The sequence below is a fragment of the Pleuronectes platessa genome, chromosome 15 (assembly GCF_947347685.1).
Source record: "Pleuronectes platessa chromosome 15, fPlePla1.1, whole genome shotgun sequence".
NCBI lineage: Eukaryota > Metazoa > Chordata > Actinopteri > Pleuronectiformes > Pleuronectidae > Pleuronectes > Pleuronectes platessa.
This window is the reverse complement of record NC_070640.1, coordinates 19,328,623-19,349,109: the sequence shown is the minus strand read 5'-3', so window position 1 is coordinate 19,349,109 and position 20,487 is coordinate 19,328,623. Positions and strand designations below refer to the sequence as shown.

General features: G+C 42.5%; 1 protein-coding gene across 1 annotated transcript in view; it reads left to right on the top strand.

Annotated features, from left to right (window-relative positions):
* The window catches only part of atp2a3 (ATPase sarcoplasmic/endoplasmic reticulum Ca2+ transporting 3), a 50,429-nt gene that overhangs the window by 24,595 nt on the left and 5,347 nt on the right, over window positions 1-20,487 (top strand). The window contains exons 6-19 of the mRNA XM_053441729.1: window positions 1,153-1,233; window positions 1,483-1,568; window positions 1,658-2,122; window positions 8,919-9,007; window positions 10,160-10,262; window positions 11,237-11,368; window positions 14,199-14,315; window positions 14,419-14,637; window positions 15,299-15,634; window positions 17,330-17,550; window positions 17,657-17,859; window positions 18,625-18,710; window positions 19,029-19,162; window positions 19,874-19,991. Of these exons, the coding sequence (XP_053297704.1) occupies window positions 1,153-1,233; window positions 1,483-1,568; window positions 1,658-2,122; window positions 8,919-9,007; window positions 10,160-10,262; window positions 11,237-11,368; window positions 14,199-14,315; window positions 14,419-14,637; window positions 15,299-15,634; window positions 17,330-17,550; window positions 17,657-17,859; window positions 18,625-18,710; window positions 19,029-19,162; window positions 19,874-19,991 (2,390 nt within the window). The remainder of the gene's footprint in view (window positions 1-1,152; window positions 1,234-1,482; window positions 1,569-1,657; window positions 2,123-8,918; window positions 9,008-10,159; window positions 10,263-11,236; window positions 11,369-14,198; window positions 14,316-14,418; window positions 14,638-15,298; window positions 15,635-17,329; window positions 17,551-17,656; window positions 17,860-18,624; window positions 18,711-19,028; window positions 19,163-19,873; window positions 19,992-20,487) is intronic.

Sequence of the window (20,487 nt, the reverse complement as noted above, 5' to 3'; positions counted from 1 at the left end):
AATCACCAGGTTCTGATGTAGACAAAGCAACAGCCACTTGGTGTGAGGCATTAGATAAGAAGTTTAATATGGAAGCTTAATGAACAGACTATCCGCATGTGGTGGAGAAGATGAGAAGCAGGCTTCATCTGCAGTTTGTGCCACTTGTGAGGACGGGGTGTTATCAGAGGAACGGAGAGAGTGAAGGGAGAACAAAGAGGAGGTGAAATAATCGATCATTTGAAAACGGCAACATGACTCCATCAAGGCTGTATCGAGCCGTTGTTTACTTGAGGCTGCAGCCGGAGCCTGGTCTGAATCCAACCTTGTTTCTTTGCTGAGGGATTTATTGTTCGATCACAGACACTCAATAGGGTGTGTGTGTGTGCGTGTTCACCTGCAGCTACACACATGGACTCCTCGGAGGACACAACACAAGCTGAAGGTCAAACTTCTTAGGAGAACAGCGTCATCTTCCCTGTTTGTGTTAAAGTGGTATGTTAGCTTTCATTGGATGTCCTGTTGTGCATTTCACAGCTTTTGGGATGGCTCTTGGTCTGTGAGTGGGTTGCTCCTTTATTTCACAACTTTGGTGCAGACTGAAGAAACTATTCCATGTATAACCATGAAACTTTATACAGAAACTCATGGTCCCCATAGTTTACTGCCGAATTTCTTTGGGGATCCCCCAAAGAAGTTTTCCTTTATTTCAGTGAGCAGGTTGACATTTCTGGTTCAGAGTGGCATATTTTGTGATCTAGATCCCCACAAAATGTGTTTCTGATGTTCGCAGTGTCTAAGTGATAAGTTCTGATCTCCAGATGTTTCCTGTAGGTCAAGGATTTTGCCTCTTCATTACACATTGGCATATCATAAAGATTTTTTTAAACATTATATTTAATGTCCCTATATCTAATGTGTACATATTTAATTTGATATCTAGATAGTCATGCCAGCATTTCCGATTTCCCAATAGCTGCAAAACTGATGAAAAGACTCGGCTGTACTTTTTGCTTTATGCTAATTTACGAATATTAGCATGTTAACAGGCTGAACTAAGATGTTGAACAAGGTAAACATCAGCATGTTGTCATTATGAGTGTTAGCAAACAGGACTGTGTGTTTATTTGTATATGTTTATGTTTTTTTGTATATCTTTCTTGTTTTTGTTAGTTGGTGACAAGGTGCCTGCTGACATCCGAGTGACCTCTATAAAGTCCACCACCCTGCGAGTGGACCAGTCCATCCTCACAGGTATTTCTCATGTCTCATTTCACAGATCCGGCTTTAAGGCTTCACACTATTCGAATAGAGTGAACACACCTTTTTGTTTGAACTGAACTTGGAAGACCTAAGGTTATAAGCAATCTTGTATTCTGTGATAGTTTCTACCCTCTAGGCTGTGAATGTAACTTTGTTTGCTTTTGTCACTGTGGAAGCATCTCACTTCACACGCTCTCAGAATCTAGTCGTGTACAGCTCTCATTTCTTTTCTTTTTAAAGGGGAGTCTGTGTCCATCATCAAACACACTGACCCTGTTCCTGACCCCAGAGCTGTCAACCAGGACAAGAAGAACATGCTGTTTTCTGTAAGCATCGCCCACAACCCCTGTAGCTCTCAGCCCAGTCATTTTTTAATCGTCTGTTATTATTCACATACCTTGCTTTGTTCCGTCAGGGCACCAACATCGCTGCAGGCCGGGCCATAGGTGTCGTCATTGCCACCGGCGTGACCACAGAGATCGGCAAAATCCGTAACCAGATGGCGGCGACGGAGCAAGAGAAGACCCCTCTGCAGCAGAAGCTGGACGAGTTCGGACAGCAGCTCTCCAAGGTCATCTCCCTGATCTGCGTCGCCGTGTGGGTGATCAACATCGGCCACTTCGGAGACCCTGTCCACGGCGGCTCCTGGGTCAGAGGAGCCATCTACTACTTTAAAATCGCCGTGGCACTGGCGGTGGCCGCCATCCCCGAGGGCCTGCCCGCTGTTATCACCACCTGCCTCGCCCTCGGCACGCGTCGCATGGCCAAGAAGAACGCCATCGTCCGCAGCCTCCCCTCTGTGGAGACCCTGGGCTGCACCTCCGTTATCTGCTCTGACAAGACGGGCACCCTCACCACCAACCAGATGTCTGTTTCCAAAGTAAGTTGCATTTTGGAAACAAAAAAACCTGCTTATTTTTTAAGATCAGGACACGCAGCAGGATTTGTTCCAGAGTAGAAACTTAAGGCTCATAAATTTAATTTCCACATCCTGTCATTTGATTGACTCCTCTAAAAAAAAAAAACTTGAGGGAACTCTGTGTGAAAAAGTGCTGCAGAGGTGACGTCTACAAGGGTTTGTTGTTCATTGTTCATGTCAGTCTCCACAGTTCATCCACCTTTTACCTGTTTGTGTGTGTGTGTTTGCCCTGAAGAGCTTAAAGGAGGATGGAAAATCCTTGTGGCGTTGTAATGTTTACCCTCACTTGACAGGTATGAGATAGCTGCTGGAGGAGTAGTACAGGCTGGCATGACCCAGCAGCGCCCAGAGCTCGACAGCTTATCACCAGATCAGCCAACACATGCACAGCGAAGGTTTCCAACATGTCACAATGCCAGAATAAAGGCACCTCAAGGATCCATATCCTGAACTGTCCTCTAATATTATGCTCGTATTTATTTATGTGCATAATTACACCAGGAAGCAAATACAGAAAGCTCCTATGGTATTCACAACTGCTCTGTACTACGCAGCCCCACCCTTTAGTGTGTGTGTCTGTGTGTGCGTGCGTTGCTCTCTAGCCATCTCTGTTACAAGTACAGAGTAAATACCAGCGGTGCTATTTGTCTTGGCTCCTGTTGAGGGCTCTGGCTACACACACTCTCACACTCTCGCACTCACACTCATGCACTCACACCTAATTTTAGATAACACTTCTTGTCTTTACATCAATTACGATTTGGGCTAAAGGAACTAACTGAGAGAAAACAGCTATTAGAGGACAGTGCTGGCTGCTCATTCACTGATTTCCACTGGAAAATCTAGATGTCATAAGTAAGATAACTGTCACCACTGGAATCTGGACAACTGTCATCAGGTATTTAAGAATTGTGACTCATAGAGCTTAACAGTAGTAGAGATATGTTATTTTGCTAAATTTAACAAAAGGTTTTAATAAAGTATAACTGACAAAGCCATTATTCAAGTAGGTCCCTCGACCGGCATATGGGATAGTGCATCAGCCAAGACGTTATCCTTGCCAGCCACATGCTTGACCACGAACCTATAAGATGGTAATACCAAGCACCACCTGAACACTCTTGCATTCGCTGTTTGAAACCGAGCAAGAAAAGCAAGGGGGTTATGGTCGGTGTAAACCTCTACCTCCCGGCCTGCATGGGACACATAGATCTTAAAATGGCTCAAATGTTTAAATAAGCATTTAGCATAATTTTAACAAGTCTTTACAGCCTCTAAAACCAGACTGTATAAAACCTACCTGGACCCAATAGAGAGAACCGCTATCAGTTTAGAAGGAGCTGTAGTCGAAAAGAGCGGTCAAATAATAATAATAAGGTAAACTCAAGGAAGTTTATTTTAGAGTGATTTCTAGAAATAATTTGAATGCCTAGATCAAAGACAATATTGTGTTTCCAAGCTGGGTGAACGATAATAATGATATTAATCATGATTAACTGATGTAATTAATTATTTTAAGTATAATGTTTTCCCACACTTTGTTCTTATTGTCGACATTAACACACAGACCTGAGACAGTCTTAGATCAGGACCCATGAAGACCCTGAATCTAGAGTTTACTTTAATTTGACTTGACCTTTTGCTGATTGTTCGATGCCAGAGGATCACACTCGGAGCCTGAATTGAACTGAAGCCCAGTTATAAGTGAACCTACAGTTTGTGAATTCGGCTGAACAGCTTCCACTGTGGGAACAGGACAGTAGCACATGTAGTTAATAAGCTACAGCAGAAGTTGATGATCTGCAGATTGAATCCAATCCTTTGTGTTTGGCCATGGTCAGGAGCACCGGGGATACAAAAAATAAGTGGACTGCTATCTTCTCAGTCTGTATCCATTCATTTCTGTTGTGAAATAGAGTTCTAATGGAGGACTGTCATAGAAAGGCCCCTCCCTCTCCTCTCCTCTCTTCCTGTGTGTGTGATTAATGCGTAGCAGCAGGGAGTTCCCTCCAGCAGGAAGAACCCGGAGGAGTGATCTCACCGCACTCCTGAGTCCCTCCCAGACAGAAAAAGAGTGAGACCGGCTGACGTTGGTCAATATTGACCTTCTTCTTCCACTGAAACTCCCCGGCTCGCTGTGCTCAGCTCTCTGGTGGGAGATAAGGGGACACACACACACACACACACACACACACACAGACACACTCTCGTACTCGCTTCCTCTTTGCAGTTTATTTTCTCATCAGTGTTTCCTGGAGATAGTCATTTTTGTGGTTTTTTTAACTTGTCCCTCCTTGTGTCCCTTGTGTGCTCGGACCACTGCTATTTTTTTTTTACGGGAGTTTCTTTTGCGTCATGGTTTAATGTTCACACTGAATGTTTGCCCAGGCTTATCCATCTGTGCTTATCCTTGGACTGGCCTCTAGCCTGTGGTCCTGATTGGGCCCTGTGTCTCCCCTTGCCTCGGGGGTATCCCTGCATGGGCAGGACTTACTGGGATTTCCCCTCCGTTTCATGACACTGCATTTCCCTTTTCCCCTCCAAACAACACATGCAGAAAACCCACACACACATAAAAGGGTTGCTCACCATTCTTCCTCAATCAAGCTCAGAGGAAGGGAGTGAAGTAGAAGAATAAAAACTTGAGGCACGTGGATCACACTTGTGCCTTGTTCCCCTGGAGACCACAGCGGATCAGATAGTGAGGGGCAGTGACCACGGATGAAAGAACAGCCTCATCTTATTCCTCACACTTTTCTGTGTGTGCCCTGACTCTCTGCATTCATCGAAGATCTCTTATAGAATGGTAGAGCAGAGACTAGTGAATGTGATGACCTTTTGCGAAATTAAGAATTGAGCGAGGAGGTGAGGCTATTTAAAGAACCTTAAAGGGGCAGTACACCCTGATGATATGAAACTATAAATCAATGAACAAAAATAATATAGCGGTGATATTAAGAATCCGTAATTGAACATCAGTACTGCGGTCCCTCTGTGATCGTCCAGGCTTTAGCTGCAGAGATGGAATAAAGTACTTTAACATATAAGTAGGTCACCAACTATCGAGCTAACCTGTTGTGTCTAATATGACTTTTCTTTCTCTGGAAGTATACACATATAAATTAACATCCTGCATAGGTTACCTTGATCCTGTAGCCACCCAGCTGACATAATACACATACTACATGAACCTGTACACAAACACAGTTTTAAGACTCAAATGACATGATCACAAAGAGAATTGGAATACTAATCAGTAGAGCACATACCTCCACGAGGCCCATCAGTCCCTTTATGAAAGCATATTACATTCACTAGATCCAGGTTTTTGGATTGGATCTGCACCAAATTGCACACACACATAAATATCAGTCTAAAAAACCTCAAAATCCATGAATTACTCTCTAAAATGAAAATATAGAAAAACTATTTTGGATCCGACCCCTGATCATGAGCCTGATCAAATGTAATAGACTCTTTTCTGACCCATATGACATCCTTCCATTGAATTTCAAGATAATTCACACAGTAGTTATCATGTAATCCTGCCAACTAACAGACAAATGCAGATGATGGAGGTAAAAATACAGAAAACATAGAAGTTGGTTCCAGCCATGTTTAGTGGTGCTACTGTAAGTGTGGATTAATACTACAGGAAAAATGCACTGAGCAGATACTTATAAACATAATAACAGAAATACAACGATACACAAACAAACTAAGTAAGTCATCATCATTTTTGCAACATTGATCTAATTTCATTCTGCACATATGTGAGTAGTTGTCCACTCAATAGCAGAAAAACGGAGTTGGTTACTGGCTGTTGAAGAGAGTAGAGTTTGGTGTACAGTCTTCTGCTGTTACTTCCTGATTTGGTCTGAAAGATACTTATGTTTTTTTTTTTTTTTATACTGCTTCATATTGAGCGCCACCCTGTGTTTCAGCAGCACAATGTTTGTGACTGTGAGGCAGCAGCAGGACTGGACTATAACCTGCTGGTGGGTCCCTGGGGACAAATAGTTGAGATGTGGCCCAATACTGAGCCAGAGTCTTAGTTTGAATAATCACATGTGTAAGAATATGCAAACAAAACATTTGTAAAATGTCACATAATATCAACTGAAACATTTGAAGTAAAGCAAGGTGTTGACTAGCTGTCACAAGACTGTTGACATTTGCGAGGGATTGCATTAAAGTCCTTAAGAAGTTTCAGTTGATATTAATCAATCAACACGGTTTCCACACAGTGAACCTTGTGAAGGAGAGGGAACAGCAAACAGCCAGGCTGATCTTAATGAGATCATTAGTTAGGTTACATAACTTGCAGGTTCTCCAATATTTGTCTTAAGTGAAAGTGCAACTTAAATGTCCCCCAGGTAAAAGTAAAAGTACCACATTATCTTCTGACAAAGAGTATGTATTTGCATTTAAATATATTTAAAGTATTAAAAGTAAAAGCAATTGCCAAGTGTATCCCTCAAGTTTTTTATACTTCTTTACCAATGCTGCACTTTGCTGTCATTGAAGGAGGCGGGGGCTAGGTCAGCTCTGATTGGATCTATGGACTAATTCCTCCCTCATCGTTGATTTACTTATATAATAAAAAATACAATGAAAACATTGTAAAAATGTATTTGGAGTAGAGGGTGCACATATTTGCTGGAATATATAGTTGAATAAAAGTGAAAAGTACCTGAAATGATCTACTGAAGTAAGGTACAGATACTTGAAAAACCTAATAAAGCTCAGTAACTTAGCAAATGTACTTTGTTACTTTCCACCACTGAATCCATACATTGTCCTTTGTGCTTTTAAAAGCCATCTAAATCCTGTGGGAATTTTTAACTGACGTTGAAAACAACCAATCATAGAGGTTATATATCACTATGTTTCAATCATCTCCAAACTAGACTAAAGCAGGAGACTGAATGTAGTAACCCTGCTGCTGCAGAGAGTTGTTAAGAAGTAATTTCCCCTTGAAGAGGCTCAAACGTAATGCTGAAGGGACAGCAGCTGCCCCACATTCCAGGTCTGCCATTGATTTTCTGTTTCTTTGTAAATTAATGGCTGCTAACCACACACACACACACACACACACACACACACACACACACACACACACACACACACACACACACACACACACACACACACACACACTGGCAGAAGAATCAAGGAGGAGAACAAGTTTAACCAAACAGCTGCTTCATTAATTCCTCAATCAGCTGGACTTTATCGACTCTAATACAGGGGTTCTACGAGGGCTGCCCCAGTGTATGTGTGTTTACTGTTTTCTTCATTTAAATGTCAAGTTGTTAAAAAGGGAATAATAGTAATAACAAGGCAATATAGATCAAGGACAGTCTATTAGCCTGTTTTGCATTTATGGCTTTAAGAAAGACAGAGCCTGTCTCGCTCTGACCAGCAGTCCCAGCACACCTCCCCTGTTTTTAATCAGTGTATCAGCATTACCAGTACGTCGTGAATCACTACTCGGGGGAATTTCAGGGAAGAAGATTTGCTAACAAAGCAACTCCATGGACCACGGGACTCCAGCTCTTTCCTCTACCATCTCTGACTTGTGTTGTTTTTTTCTGCAGTTGACTGGAGCGTGTGTGGTTGTGTGAGTGACTGGTGAAGCTTTGCATCAAGACGTGTGATCGGTACTTGTGTTGCCTGCTGCGTGTTTGGAAACACAAAAAATCTGGAGCTGATAGAACAGAGATTTCTTTACTTAAACTCCACCTCTCCAGTAACAATCTCTCCTTCCGATATGTACTAATCTGGATTTGATTTTCATATATCTTATAACCTTTCATTTATCCAGAGCAGCTCGAAAAAGAATGCAGGACTAATAAGTTCTTGTTGGCAGCTTATTATGTAGACATGATGCAGCCCTCATTGTTTATTTGAATTTGTGTGTGTTGCTTATGTAATCGGTAATTAATCGGTGTTGTCAAAGATGTGCCAACAGCACTGCTACAATTCCACAGTGACAACCAAGCTATTGTATCACCTGTGTGAACCAAACAACAGAAGGACATGCCCTCATTTCAGAGCTGCTCATTCACAAAAGAGATCATAAACAGTCGAGCACATACCTCTATTGATTGAGTGTCTTTGCAGTTGTTACCTGTGACCACAGTAAACACCGTGCAAAGCTTCAAGTCAAGTCATATTGATTGTACAGAAAGATCCTCCATATGCTGGTGCTGACACTTGACTATTTGGTGAGTGAAATAATAGGATCCCATGATTATGTAGATGCACCATCACAGAAGGTCTAAACATTGCTTGTCATCCTCCTCAATTCCCTCTATCACAGGTGTAATACAGGTTATATGGAAGAGTCTGACTTCATGAAGAAAACTAAGCAGAGATATGATTCTGTGCATCTTATTTTGCTCAAGCAACACAATTTTGCAATGATGGATCCACTGGAGGAGCAGGTAGCGTTGTCGAGAAGAGGAATAATTTGAGTTAAATAATATTTAGACTAGTCAGTTCTGTGACTACCTACTTCCATGTGGGTCAAAACCATATCTCAGTCCACAGGACTTTTGGTCACTTTCTCATTCACTGCCGAGATGTTTTGTTTTTATTTCACCGCTCTAGCAACAGACCGATTTCTTCATTTAATCCATCTTAACCGTTTCAGCAGCAGTGGGCGGCCTTAGGCTCACAAAGACCAACCGCATGTCTGACTAATTAACTAACTACACCTCCCCTGTCTGTGTTTGCCTTTTCTCCTCTCCAGATGTTCGTCGTTGACAAGGTGGAAGATTTAAACTGCACCCTTCATGAGTTCTCTATAACTGGTTCTACATATGCCCCTGAGGGACAAATGTAAGTGTCACAGTTCAAGCATGTATTACTTTAATTGGGGCACGCCTGTGCAGCTTTAATACCTCGTCAAATAGCCATCTCACATTTTGCAAACATATTTCTCCATGAATGCGAGTTCCATGACCTGTTATCGTCTAAACCATACACAAGAAAACGGTGTTGTGCTCCAAGATCTGTCGCCTCGGTGCTAATGATTTCCCTAAAAATTTCGCCAGCTGTGCTTTAATACACACAGAGGTGAAGAAAACATTTTTAATTGGACGTAAAAAACAGCAGGGGCCATTTTTAATTCGGTGTTTGGAGGCTTTTAGGTCTAATTAAAAACGCAAATCACAAGTACTTTTAGACTGATCTTGATTTAAACTGTGACTGGAACGATGTCATTAGCACCTTAAGTGCAGAACTGTTGCCAAAGTTAGTTTATTAAACTCAGAAGGACGGTGAGATGCCGGGTCAGGATTCCCTTTTTACTGGATTACAATCTGTAAGAAAACTACAGCTAGTTCAAATTGCACTAACCAGAATAAGCTTTAGTAAACTTGTGTTTCAGTTGCTAACTCTTGGGCAGCATCATCAAGCCTTCGCTGCTCTGTTTGTACTGAATAACTCACATTCTTGGTTGTAATTGTTGAAGTGCAGAGTGAATAGTTTAACTGAACAGAGCGATTTAAACATGTCCGAGTATTTCAGTAAAAACGAATTTGTGGAGGAACCCAAGTACCTGTAGGTGGCGATTCGTTATGTAGGAGAAGGCTCTCTGCACTTCATTGTGTATGCATGTTGTTTATTTTGCTGTTTGGTGAGTTCAGCTTTCTGACTCTGCATGAACCTGTCGATTTCATAACAGCCGAGTGTGGGTTATTGTGTGGGAGCTTCGCTAGCAACCGTTGCAGTCTCTACTGGGAAGGGATCCATGGTTGTCATGCAATCAGCCCCTCCCGTCCGGAACACGCGCACGCACGCACGCACGCACACACGCACGCACACACACACAAAATAACTCTTTACTACTGTACAAACACTGTTTCTCTAGTCAACTTTGGAAAGCTAAACAAATGAATGTCTTTCCGAGCTCATAAATATTGTTGAGTCCCCCCCCCCAAGTATGTTGTGGCTGACGTTAGTGTGTGTGTGTCTTTATTCTTCTTCTAGACTGAAAGGAGACAGGCCTGTCCAATGTGGAGACTATGATGGACTTTTGGAGTTGGCCACTGTTTGCTCCATGTGCAATGACTCTTCACTGGACTTCAATGAGGTCATTAACACACACACGCACACGCACCCACACACATAGAGATATTATTATAGATTCCATGCAAAATAAACTAATTGGAAACACACACAGTATTGCTTTTTTCATGTTTCTTTACAAGTTCCCTCATGCAAAAACTGTGTATCTATAATATCCTGTAAAGACTCCTCTACTGCAGAAATAGTTTTTTCTCGAGTATAAAGTCATTTTCTCTGGTTTCTCACTTCTTTATTAGCGCCATGTTATCATGGTAACCATGCTGAGGAGAGAGGGGCAGGGATGAGGCACTTCTCAGATTCCACTCGTCCTCCCTTGACTAAATCTTTCTGTGCTCGTGAATAACCGTTTCGTCACCAATTTTGTGCGTCTTTGATCAAAGAGCCTGCGAGTGAGATTGAAAGTGTGTGAAACCGGAGGTAGGAAGGGGGTGGGGGGGTGGGTGCAGAGCAGGCGGGGGCTGGAGAGGTGCGGGGTGTTATCGCCGTCAGCGCTCACACAAACAAATGATGAGTGGTGCGCCATGACGGCCTCATCTCACCTACACAGATTTGTTCACAGCATGTTTGCTCCGGAGTTGTTGTTTTGACATCGTTCATATTAAACAATGGTTACGGTGCATGCTTGTGTAGGGCTGTTTGCACTACTATGTTATCTACAGCATCTGAATTAAATGAATTACTCCTCATCAATAAGGCCCAGGACCTGCATATATGTTAAGAACCCACCTGTGACTGTGAAATTTAAACCCTCCGTGGCCACTCGCTTGCATATGAACAGTATGACCTTATCACAGGTTTATGTTATACACATCTTTCTTAAGTGTTTATAATTGTATATACTGTTCTAAATTTTCTATTCTTGTATTTATGCTAAGCACAAACATACAAAAGCAAATTCCTTGCATTTGTAAATCTACCTGGCCATCAATTCCTATTCTGTAAACTGTATCACTACTGAGCAGCATGTTTCTCCTACAGGTCAAAGGTGTTTATGAGAAGGTGGGTGAAGCCACAGAGACGGCTCTCACCACCCTGGTGGAGAAGATGAACGTCTTCAAGACTGATGTCTCCGGTCTGAGCAAGGTGGAACGTGCAGGAGCCTGCAACTCGGTAAGCTACGTGTGTGTGTGTGCGTGTGCGCGTGTGAGTGTGTGTGGTTAGAAAGACGTGAGACCTCTGTCCTCATTTCAGCTTGAGGTTATTGGCTCCTGGCTACATAAGCAGCTACTAGCATAACACACCCAGGTGCATTATGGGTACCAGATTTTGAAGGAATGTAGAGGAATGACAAGACTGAATAAATTCGATACTGACCAGGGATATCACATTTTCTAATTTGAACAGTCCATCACACCAACAGTGTGACAGGATTGTAAGGTTAAAAAATATACCCATGCATCCTGGATAACCTGAAAAGTACTGAGATTACTTTTCATTAACATTACTTGAAACAACCTGCAAAATTGTTTGAAATGACAAAAATATTGTTGTTCTGGAAATAGTTTGTGTATTTTTGAGACTCATATACTGCTCACTGTTGAATTTTATCAATAAGACAGGTTTACCCTCTCCTGTTACTAGCTACTAGGGCAGCATGTAACAATCCATTACAATATTACCTGAAACTTATAGTGTGATATACTACATTTTGAAATTATAGAGGTAGAGCATTGTCGTTGTTTGTCCAAGATGTTCATATGAGGGACCTGCGTATAAACCAGAGTAACCCACACCTTTTGACTAAGTTTGCAAGTAATAACATCCACATGAACATTGCACATTACATTGAACAATATTTGGATGTGCTGCACGCACTGCACATGGCAGCACGAGTATACCACCAACACTGGAAATATTCATACTCTCAATATACCCGAGTACAACTGCCATGGTTGTGCACATGCACAGGGGGCGACGTGATGACCCTGAGTACCCCCTCTTTACATATCTGTACAAGATCATGTTTTGCATTAATCATTATTGCTACTCTTATCCACAGTGACTTACAATGAGTCAGCAGGTCAGGATTCTGAGTTCTAGTAAGGCACAAGGTTGTTAACAGGCACATGTTTGACTTCAGGGTGGCAACTTGGGATTGTTTGATTTGAAATGTCACTCATAAGATATCCGTTTCTTTAAGACGCATATTCATGTTACAATGCAATTCTAATACACAAAACAAATATCACCTTTTGTATGATAAAAATATTAGTTTGAAACAGTCGTTACACACCAACCCAAACATACAAATAAAACTGTCTCCCTTATTGTTAAACCTAACTCATTGCATTAATTATTAATGAAAAGGGAAACTTAAGTAAAGAAAACATGAAATATAAAATTATATGAGCATATAATAAAAACACATGTTCCATAAACCATATATATGTGTAAACACTTGAATTTACTAGATGTGTGTATGATAAGAAGAAGGACAAAATATAGCTTTCTCAACCCACTTCCCTTGAATGGATCTCTTTCTTTTTCAGTCATATTAAATGTATATATATATACACATATCGATGTATACATATAAAGCCATATACATAATCAACATGTTGATATTTGTGTTGATCCAGGAGGGGTTGTACGCTTGCACTCAGATATATCCAATGAAGACAGATTGTTAATAAATAGGCCCCTCAGTAGTTTCCATCTGACGTTATAAAAAATGTTTTCAGGTTCAGTCTATGACACAAGCTCATTAATTCAATGCCATAATTTAAAAAAGTTTCTTTTTGAATAATTGAAAAAAATATCCTTTTCTTTATGTGATATTGTTTAAAATGTCATATACAGCTGCTGTAGAGAACACAAGCCTGCCTGGTGCTTTTATTTGAGTTCAGGTCAATTGTGACTGCAGCTTATCTCAAACAAAGGCATCCTCTATGAGAAGGTGTCAGGTGTATGTGGAAAGTGTTGAGTCTGGGCTGTGTGTGGGAGTAATGCCCCAATGGGATCACTAAGCTGATGTTGGTGTATCAGTGCAGCTAGTCATTTCCACTGGTTCTGAGCCTTCTCGCTCCACTGTGGATAAAGGTCATTGAAGCCCCTGTTGGACTCACTTTCAGAAAAGGACAAAGCTCGTCAGTGACAAACACTTTGGAGTCTCGCATGAAATGAGCTTTGATGGGACGGCAAATGTTTTCTGGGTTTAAATTTAAACCTGAGAACAGGCCCAGTGCACTGCAGGACACGTCTTGACAATAAAATGCGTCTTCAGCAAATTATAGATGAGATGATCCAAACTTTCCAAATCTCATCAGGACGCAAAATACTTATATTTTTAAGTTAAAATTTTTTTTAAAGGGGACAGCAATTTCTCAGCACGTCTTGCCATGTTTGATAGAAACGGCAAGTTTGTCACATTGACAGATTTCAGCCCATCCATCTCAAGTTAAGACCCCTGGCATGGTGTGTGTACATCCCAGTATCCCAGCTATGTGTTGAGCAGGCAGCATTATCAGTGTTAACCTTTCAGCCTGCATGTGCACTGTGATCAGCATGGACTCTGAACTAGAGGGACACCTACTGGTAGAAAAGGACTTGACACTAGACACGAGATAAAACAGTTTGGAGGGACCTGGTCTTATCCTGTGCATAATATTGTGTTCCAATAGTAACCCTATTATGATTTACCTTCTCATTATCATTTTGCCATTGTTTTCCATATATTTCCACTTGTTATTGCTAATCCCCCTTAGCCAGGTCTACACTAACATCAGCTGCTGTTGTTCACATGTGGCAGTCAGATATCCAGACAAGCTGGTTAAGCACTTGGTTTGAAGTGTTAACCTGTCAGCAGCTCAGCCAAACCTCTCAGTCACAGCTACCAGCCTGACAGCAGCCCATGGATACTTGCTCAACTCAAGCTCTTGACCCTTTTTCACCACTTCCTTCTTTTTTCTTCTTCTTCTCCCCCTTTGTTTGTATCCATCAGGTGATCAAACAGCTGATGAAGAAGGAGTTCACCCTGGAGTTCTCCCGTGACCGCAAGTCCATGTCCGTCTACTGCACACCAGTCAAGCAGGGCTCCCAGAGCAAGATGTTCATCAAGGCATGAATTAATAGTATAACCTCGAACACATAGGACAACATATTCAAATTTTCATCATTGTTTTATATTGTCTCTTGTTGTCCATTACAATCTGTCCCCTCAGGGTGCTCCAGAGAGTGTGATCGAGCGGTGTAAGTACCTGCGAGTGGGGACGGGAAAGGTTGCGCTGACACAAACCCTGCGGGAGCAGCTATTGTCTAGGATCAGGGACTGGGGGACAGGCAGGGACACCCTGCGCTGCCTGGCTCTGGCCACTCATGACACCCCACCACGCAAAGAGACCATGGACTTGGAGAATTCCAACAAGTTTGCAGAGTATGAGGTAAAGGAAAACTAAACTAACTCTAAATAAAACTAAACACAAATATTTTGTTATACTTTCTCATTAGCTTTAAGACTGTACCTAGCCTAACTATACTCAATACGGAGGGGCTGAACCATCCAGAGCCTCTTACACTTGTCAATTTTTTGATTGAATTCTTTAAAGATTGGTCAATGTATTCCTCCAATGTCATCTCTTCTGTTGTTTGTAGCCACTAGTGCAGTGTCTGTTCTAAACATGCCTGTTTACCTGGCCTGTGGTGATGCTTGTTGCAGCTGTCTCTTTTGAAACTGTAACAGTGACCCGTGACAGATTTAAGACCAGCTGCAGGAAGAGCCCAGAAGCTCCAGCACATGTTTATTCAAAGTTTGGTTAAGCTTGAGTGTGTCAGAAGCCAATGAGATGAACAGTTCTCAAGTTATACGAGCCATATACAGACAGACAGAATTTTCTGGAAATCGTCGACAGACCGGTAAATAGTTAGGTTGGTAGATTGATTGAATCTCCATCCCACTGAAGAAGGAGGCTTTATAGTAGTTTTTTCTCCCCTTTAACATTTTAATTCCTTGGTTTTAGCAACAAAACAAGTGGATAGGTGGTAAATTCAGTTTTAGCTACAACTCTGTGCAACTTAACGCCCCCCTTTCTTTTCTCCCTTCAGTTGGGTCTCACGTTTGTTGGCTGCGTTGGCATGCTGGACCCGCCCAGGAAGGAGGTGGTCGGCGCCATTAAACTGTGCAACGAGGCCGGCATTCGCGTCATCATGATCACGGGAGACAACAAGGGCACAGCCGTGGCCATCTGCAGGCGAATCGGCATCTTCGGGGAGGAGGAGGACGTGACGGGAAAGGCCTACACGGGCCGCGAGTTCGACGATCTTGCACCGGACGAGCAGAGAGAAGCCGTCAAAAGGGCGCGGTGCTTCGCCCGCGTCGAGCCGGCTCATAAGTCTAAGATCGTCGGATTCCTGCAGTCATTCGATGAGATCACTGCCATGGTGAGGAGAGGGGCTGATGTCACTCACTCACCTCAGAGCTCAAATGAGTCCCACCCACCTACTTCAATTTACAGACACTTGTTAAGGCATTCTACAAATACACATTATACTCTTTGTCACACATCACTTTTATTTTCTAGCAAGGCAAAATGCTTTTTCTCCTTCCTCCACCTGTGTGTGGTGTGAACAGGATGCATGAGTAGAGGCCAGCGAGGCTTGTCATGTTCTCTCTGAAGCTGCTCTCTCAGACACTGCAATCTAGAGCTGTCATCTCTGGCCCGCTCTGCTGCCCCCTCCATCTCACACAACTCAGAAGAGGGGATGCTGGGAGAGAGAGAAACTATAATTTCACCATTTGCCTGTCAAGACACACTTCAGAAATCACCACAGTCTAAAGCTACTCCAGGCTCCCGTTGTGACAGATCAGTATCTCCCTCCTCCTCAGCTTTGACTTGTTCCTGTCTGGACTTTGAATAATGAGGCAGCAGTTTTGAGCCAGTGTTAGTTTGTTAGACTCATCAGTGTTTAAAGAATAATCGGCTCCAAAAATGAAAATTGTGTATTTAACCCCTTGTGGACGAATGTCGCGAATTTGCCTCATACCCCATTCCGGTCTTAATGCCGCCGAGGTAACGATTGTGCCTGATGGTGCAAATACTACACATACCAAGGAAGGTATTGGAAGCACTCTGCCTCCATCTAGTGGTCAGAGTGGAAAATACATACTAGCCCCTTGGGACTGTGCAGCAAAGTTATTTTGAGGTATTAATACTGTGATGATGGAACAGCAATGATTGTACAGAAACATAAGTTGTTTTTTCAAGTTCAAGCAAAAGCTGCATCAATCTACATACCAGAGACTGGAAAATTTGTTAAATTAAGGTTATGCCCCATTATGCCTAATGTCGCTAATTTGCCTCATACCTTAATTTTATATATACTATAATATGTATATGATATATTGAAATGAACAATCTCCAATTAATTTAGCAACTGTATGACAGCCAAAAGCAAAAATAATAATTTGTTTATATTATTGGAAATTAATTCAGGCATTAAGGTTTTAAAAAGTAAGGAACACTCATATAAAGCAGTTATGATTTCAGTTTAGTTTTTTCTATCACAAGATTATTAGTTAAGCTGTTCCCATATTGATCCTCTGTAGAGGATATTCAAAGTTGACAAAGCAGCGCAAGGAAATAGAAGCGCATGGGGAAAATGTAGTAAGAAATAAAAATAAGAATTGAAACAAAATAAAAATAGAAACACTCTATAGAATATTGGGCTGTTTTATAAGTGAGCAGTAGAAAGATAAGTTGTGTAATTGTGAACCAGCAATATATAGTATGTGCAGCAGTATGTGCAGTACCTTCTTGGATAATGGATATAAGTCTTAAACTCTGGGTGCTGAGTTGTTTTGCAGTCGGATGGGTGATGGCACAAAGGAGCCCCCCCCCCCCCCCCCCCCACATGCTTTAAGGCATGGATTAAAGGGATAGTTCACCGCAACATTTTAATTGACTCGTTATCTACTCACCACTATGCCGATGGAGGGGTGGGAGAAGTGTTTGAGTCCACGGAATCTCCCACTGCGGCCGGACACCTCACTACTGGTTTATGAGAAAAGTGTTTTGTTTTCTATTGTTTATCAGGAATTCTGCATTAATGATATAAGTCATTCCCTTCATTTCGCAGACAGGAGATGGTGTGAACGACGCCCCGGCCCTGAAGAAAGCAGAGATCGGCATCGCCATGGGCTCGGGGACTGCGGTAGCCAAGTCGGCGTCTGAGATGGTGCTGTCTGACGATAACTTCTCCACCATCGTGGCTGCCGTGGAGGAGGGCAGAGCCATCTACAACAACATGAAGCAGTTCATCAGATACCTCATCTCCTCTAACGTGGGGGAGGTCGTCTGGTGAGGAAAACAGGCGAACACACAGTTTGAGTAGTCAAGCAGACTTCACCGTCAGTCGGACCTCCTCGGCTGACGTATTGCGTGTCTCCTCTTTGTCCATGTCCAGCATCTTCCTAACCGCCATCCTGGGTCTCCCCGAAGCTTTGATTCCAGTGCAGCTGCTGTGGGTTAATCTGGTGACCGACGGCCTGCCCGCCACCGCCCTGGGCTTCAACCCTCCAGACCTGGACATCATGGACAAACCACCCCGCAACCCAAAGGAGCCTCTCATCTCTGGCTGGCTCTTCTTCAGATACTTGGCTATTGGAGGTAACATTACTGATAATCAGTGACTCTGACATCCTGTAAACAGGTCTCCATTTAAATGGTGGATGTTTAGGCAGTAGAAGGGTAGAAAAACACATTCCTGCAATGTCATGCCAGCTTATATTTATATGGGCTTTTCCAGTATTTAGAAATGGAGGACTCACTGGAAGGCTAAAGTTATGCATCGTGATATTCTAGCGTAAAGAGGCAGCCTCTGGTTTTGTGCAATTTAAAGCTCAAAACCACTGAAGTTAATATCCCCTGAAGCTGTGATTGTTTTCTACCCTTTGCACAAAAATCTTGCAGTGTCATCATTTTAAAACTCCCCTACAGTCCAGCATAGTAACAACTTGAGGTATAATATCGTTTGCAGTGACGGATCTAGGATTTTTCTAAATCAGGGACCTTAAAGGGGCAACAATTCACACAGAGGGGCCAACTACATGTCCAACATTGATGAACAATTACTGATTCAGTAAAGTGCCCATTTAAGTAATTCCTTGTTTACTTACATATTTTGGAATTTGTTTCTTGTTTAAGCACATTTTTTACTTAGAAAAAAGCTTAGAAAACAAAAACTCATAACAAATCGTCATATTAATTGTTAGTGAATGACTAATGAGATCAGAGAGATGTATCAAGGGCCAATCAGATTGCAGCTGGAGTCAGTTCCCCCGTGCCCCTCCCCTGGATTCGCCCCTGAATATTCAACTTAATGTTTGTGTGAAATGACATCTGGTGAACACGTATGTCCCTGACTCCTTGTAGGATATGTGGGTCTTGGAACGGTGGGCGCTGCTACATGGTGGTACCTGTATGATGAAGATGGCCCAGAAGTTACTTTCTATCAGCTGGTGAGTTGCAAGACATTATTCAGCTGAGTCGGCCTTGTTGTGTTCTGCAGCACAGTTCTGTCCTCAGAGGGCAGGGCTTTTATTACTGTTGTCTTCTCTACATCCGCTCCTGTTGGACTCAGTGATGCTCGGGGATCCCAGATGTGTACAGAAATAGAAAGAGTCCTAAGACCCCGGTGGTTTGATTGCACACAGGGCAGGAAGGAGGCGGAAAGTTCTGCAGCTGTTTTGAGCTCCGTCAAACCAGGTCACCGAGGTCCTGGTGACACACAAGCACACACTCGCACTAACACACTCTTTGTCTGTCTCTCTCTACAGAGACATTTCATGCAGTGTACTGAGGACAACCCCATGTTCAAAGGCATAGAATGCGAGGTGTTTGAATCCCGCTACCCCACAACGATGGCCCTGTCTGTGCTGGTCACTATTGAAATGTTCAACTCACTCAACAGGTCAGTCATCTTATGTTATGATGTTGAGGTAAAGAGATCTGTAACGTCACAGCTGTCGGCTAGAAGAGACACTGTCGTCCAACAAAACGGCCTGATGGATAACAGCACACTTACCATGCTATAAAAAAACACTATTAGAAGAATCCATCCCATTCTCTGCTAGATGACTTCATGATGCTGTTTATAAAGAACATGTTTTTGATATGCTGCATTTGGTGGATGTGGTAAATGAATCAGGCTTGGGTCACACATCTTAAGAAATGGAATAATGCCTTTTTTGAGGAGACAGGAAATAAAAGGAACAGTGGCGTGAGGGGAAAACTCCATGTGATTTTGCCAGGAACGCTCATTGAGCAAGTCTGTCAGTAGCTCCCTATAGAAACTAATTCTAATGTGTCCCTTAGGAAAGATTCTGAGAGAGGGAAAGTTAAAATAAAGGAGTGTCTGACCAGTGAAAGTGCATTTTATCCAAAAACCAAGAGGGGACACTTGTTTGCGTGGTTGCTAGAAGAAGGGAGACTTGTTGTTATGATGCATTTTGTGACATTTAGAGACAAACTACTCGAAATTAAATGTGAACTTATCACGCATGTAATTGTCCTATGAGAAATGAATGAAATCCGCGAGCTTGCCAGAATATCCTTGTTTGATCTTGGCAGCGCGAGTTGAACTGTCAACATGTTTTGATCTATGAAAACTTCTCCCTGACAGTTTGTCTGAGAACCAGTCTCTGATCAGGATGCCTCCCTGGGTCAACATTTGGCTGCTGGGAGCCATCATCCTCTCCCTCTCCCTCCACTTCCTAATCCTCTATGTGGAGCCTCTGCCGGTGAGTACACAGGGCAGTCGTTTGGATAGCTGAAAGGGACTGTGCAGCTGCCACTGAGCCTAAATTATCTATCTATGTAAATGTCGTAAAATACATATACTGATAATATTCATATGTCAGGTTTTTAAAGCTAATTTAACGTGTTGTTTGTATAGACATAAAATACCTTGAGAGGAGAGTAGGGTGGCCCTGAAGGTTCAATTCACCGCGACTCGGAATCACTTGGTCTGGACCTTCAGACTTTGAAAATAACAAGTGTGAAAGGTGCCTCTGGCTCTGGTCCTGACCAACAGACCAAAATGTTATTCAACCAAAGGAGGTGGTCTCTGTTCATATTAATTGTGCCGTGGTTTGGTACGTTGCATAGTTTACATTTTCGGGGGGGATACTTTGGACGGAGGAAGGAAGAGGAGAGGAAGTGGCTTGCAGGATAGCTTGTAGTAATAATCCTTTCATATTAGTAATTTTTGCCTTCAACGATGTAAGCGCATTTTTG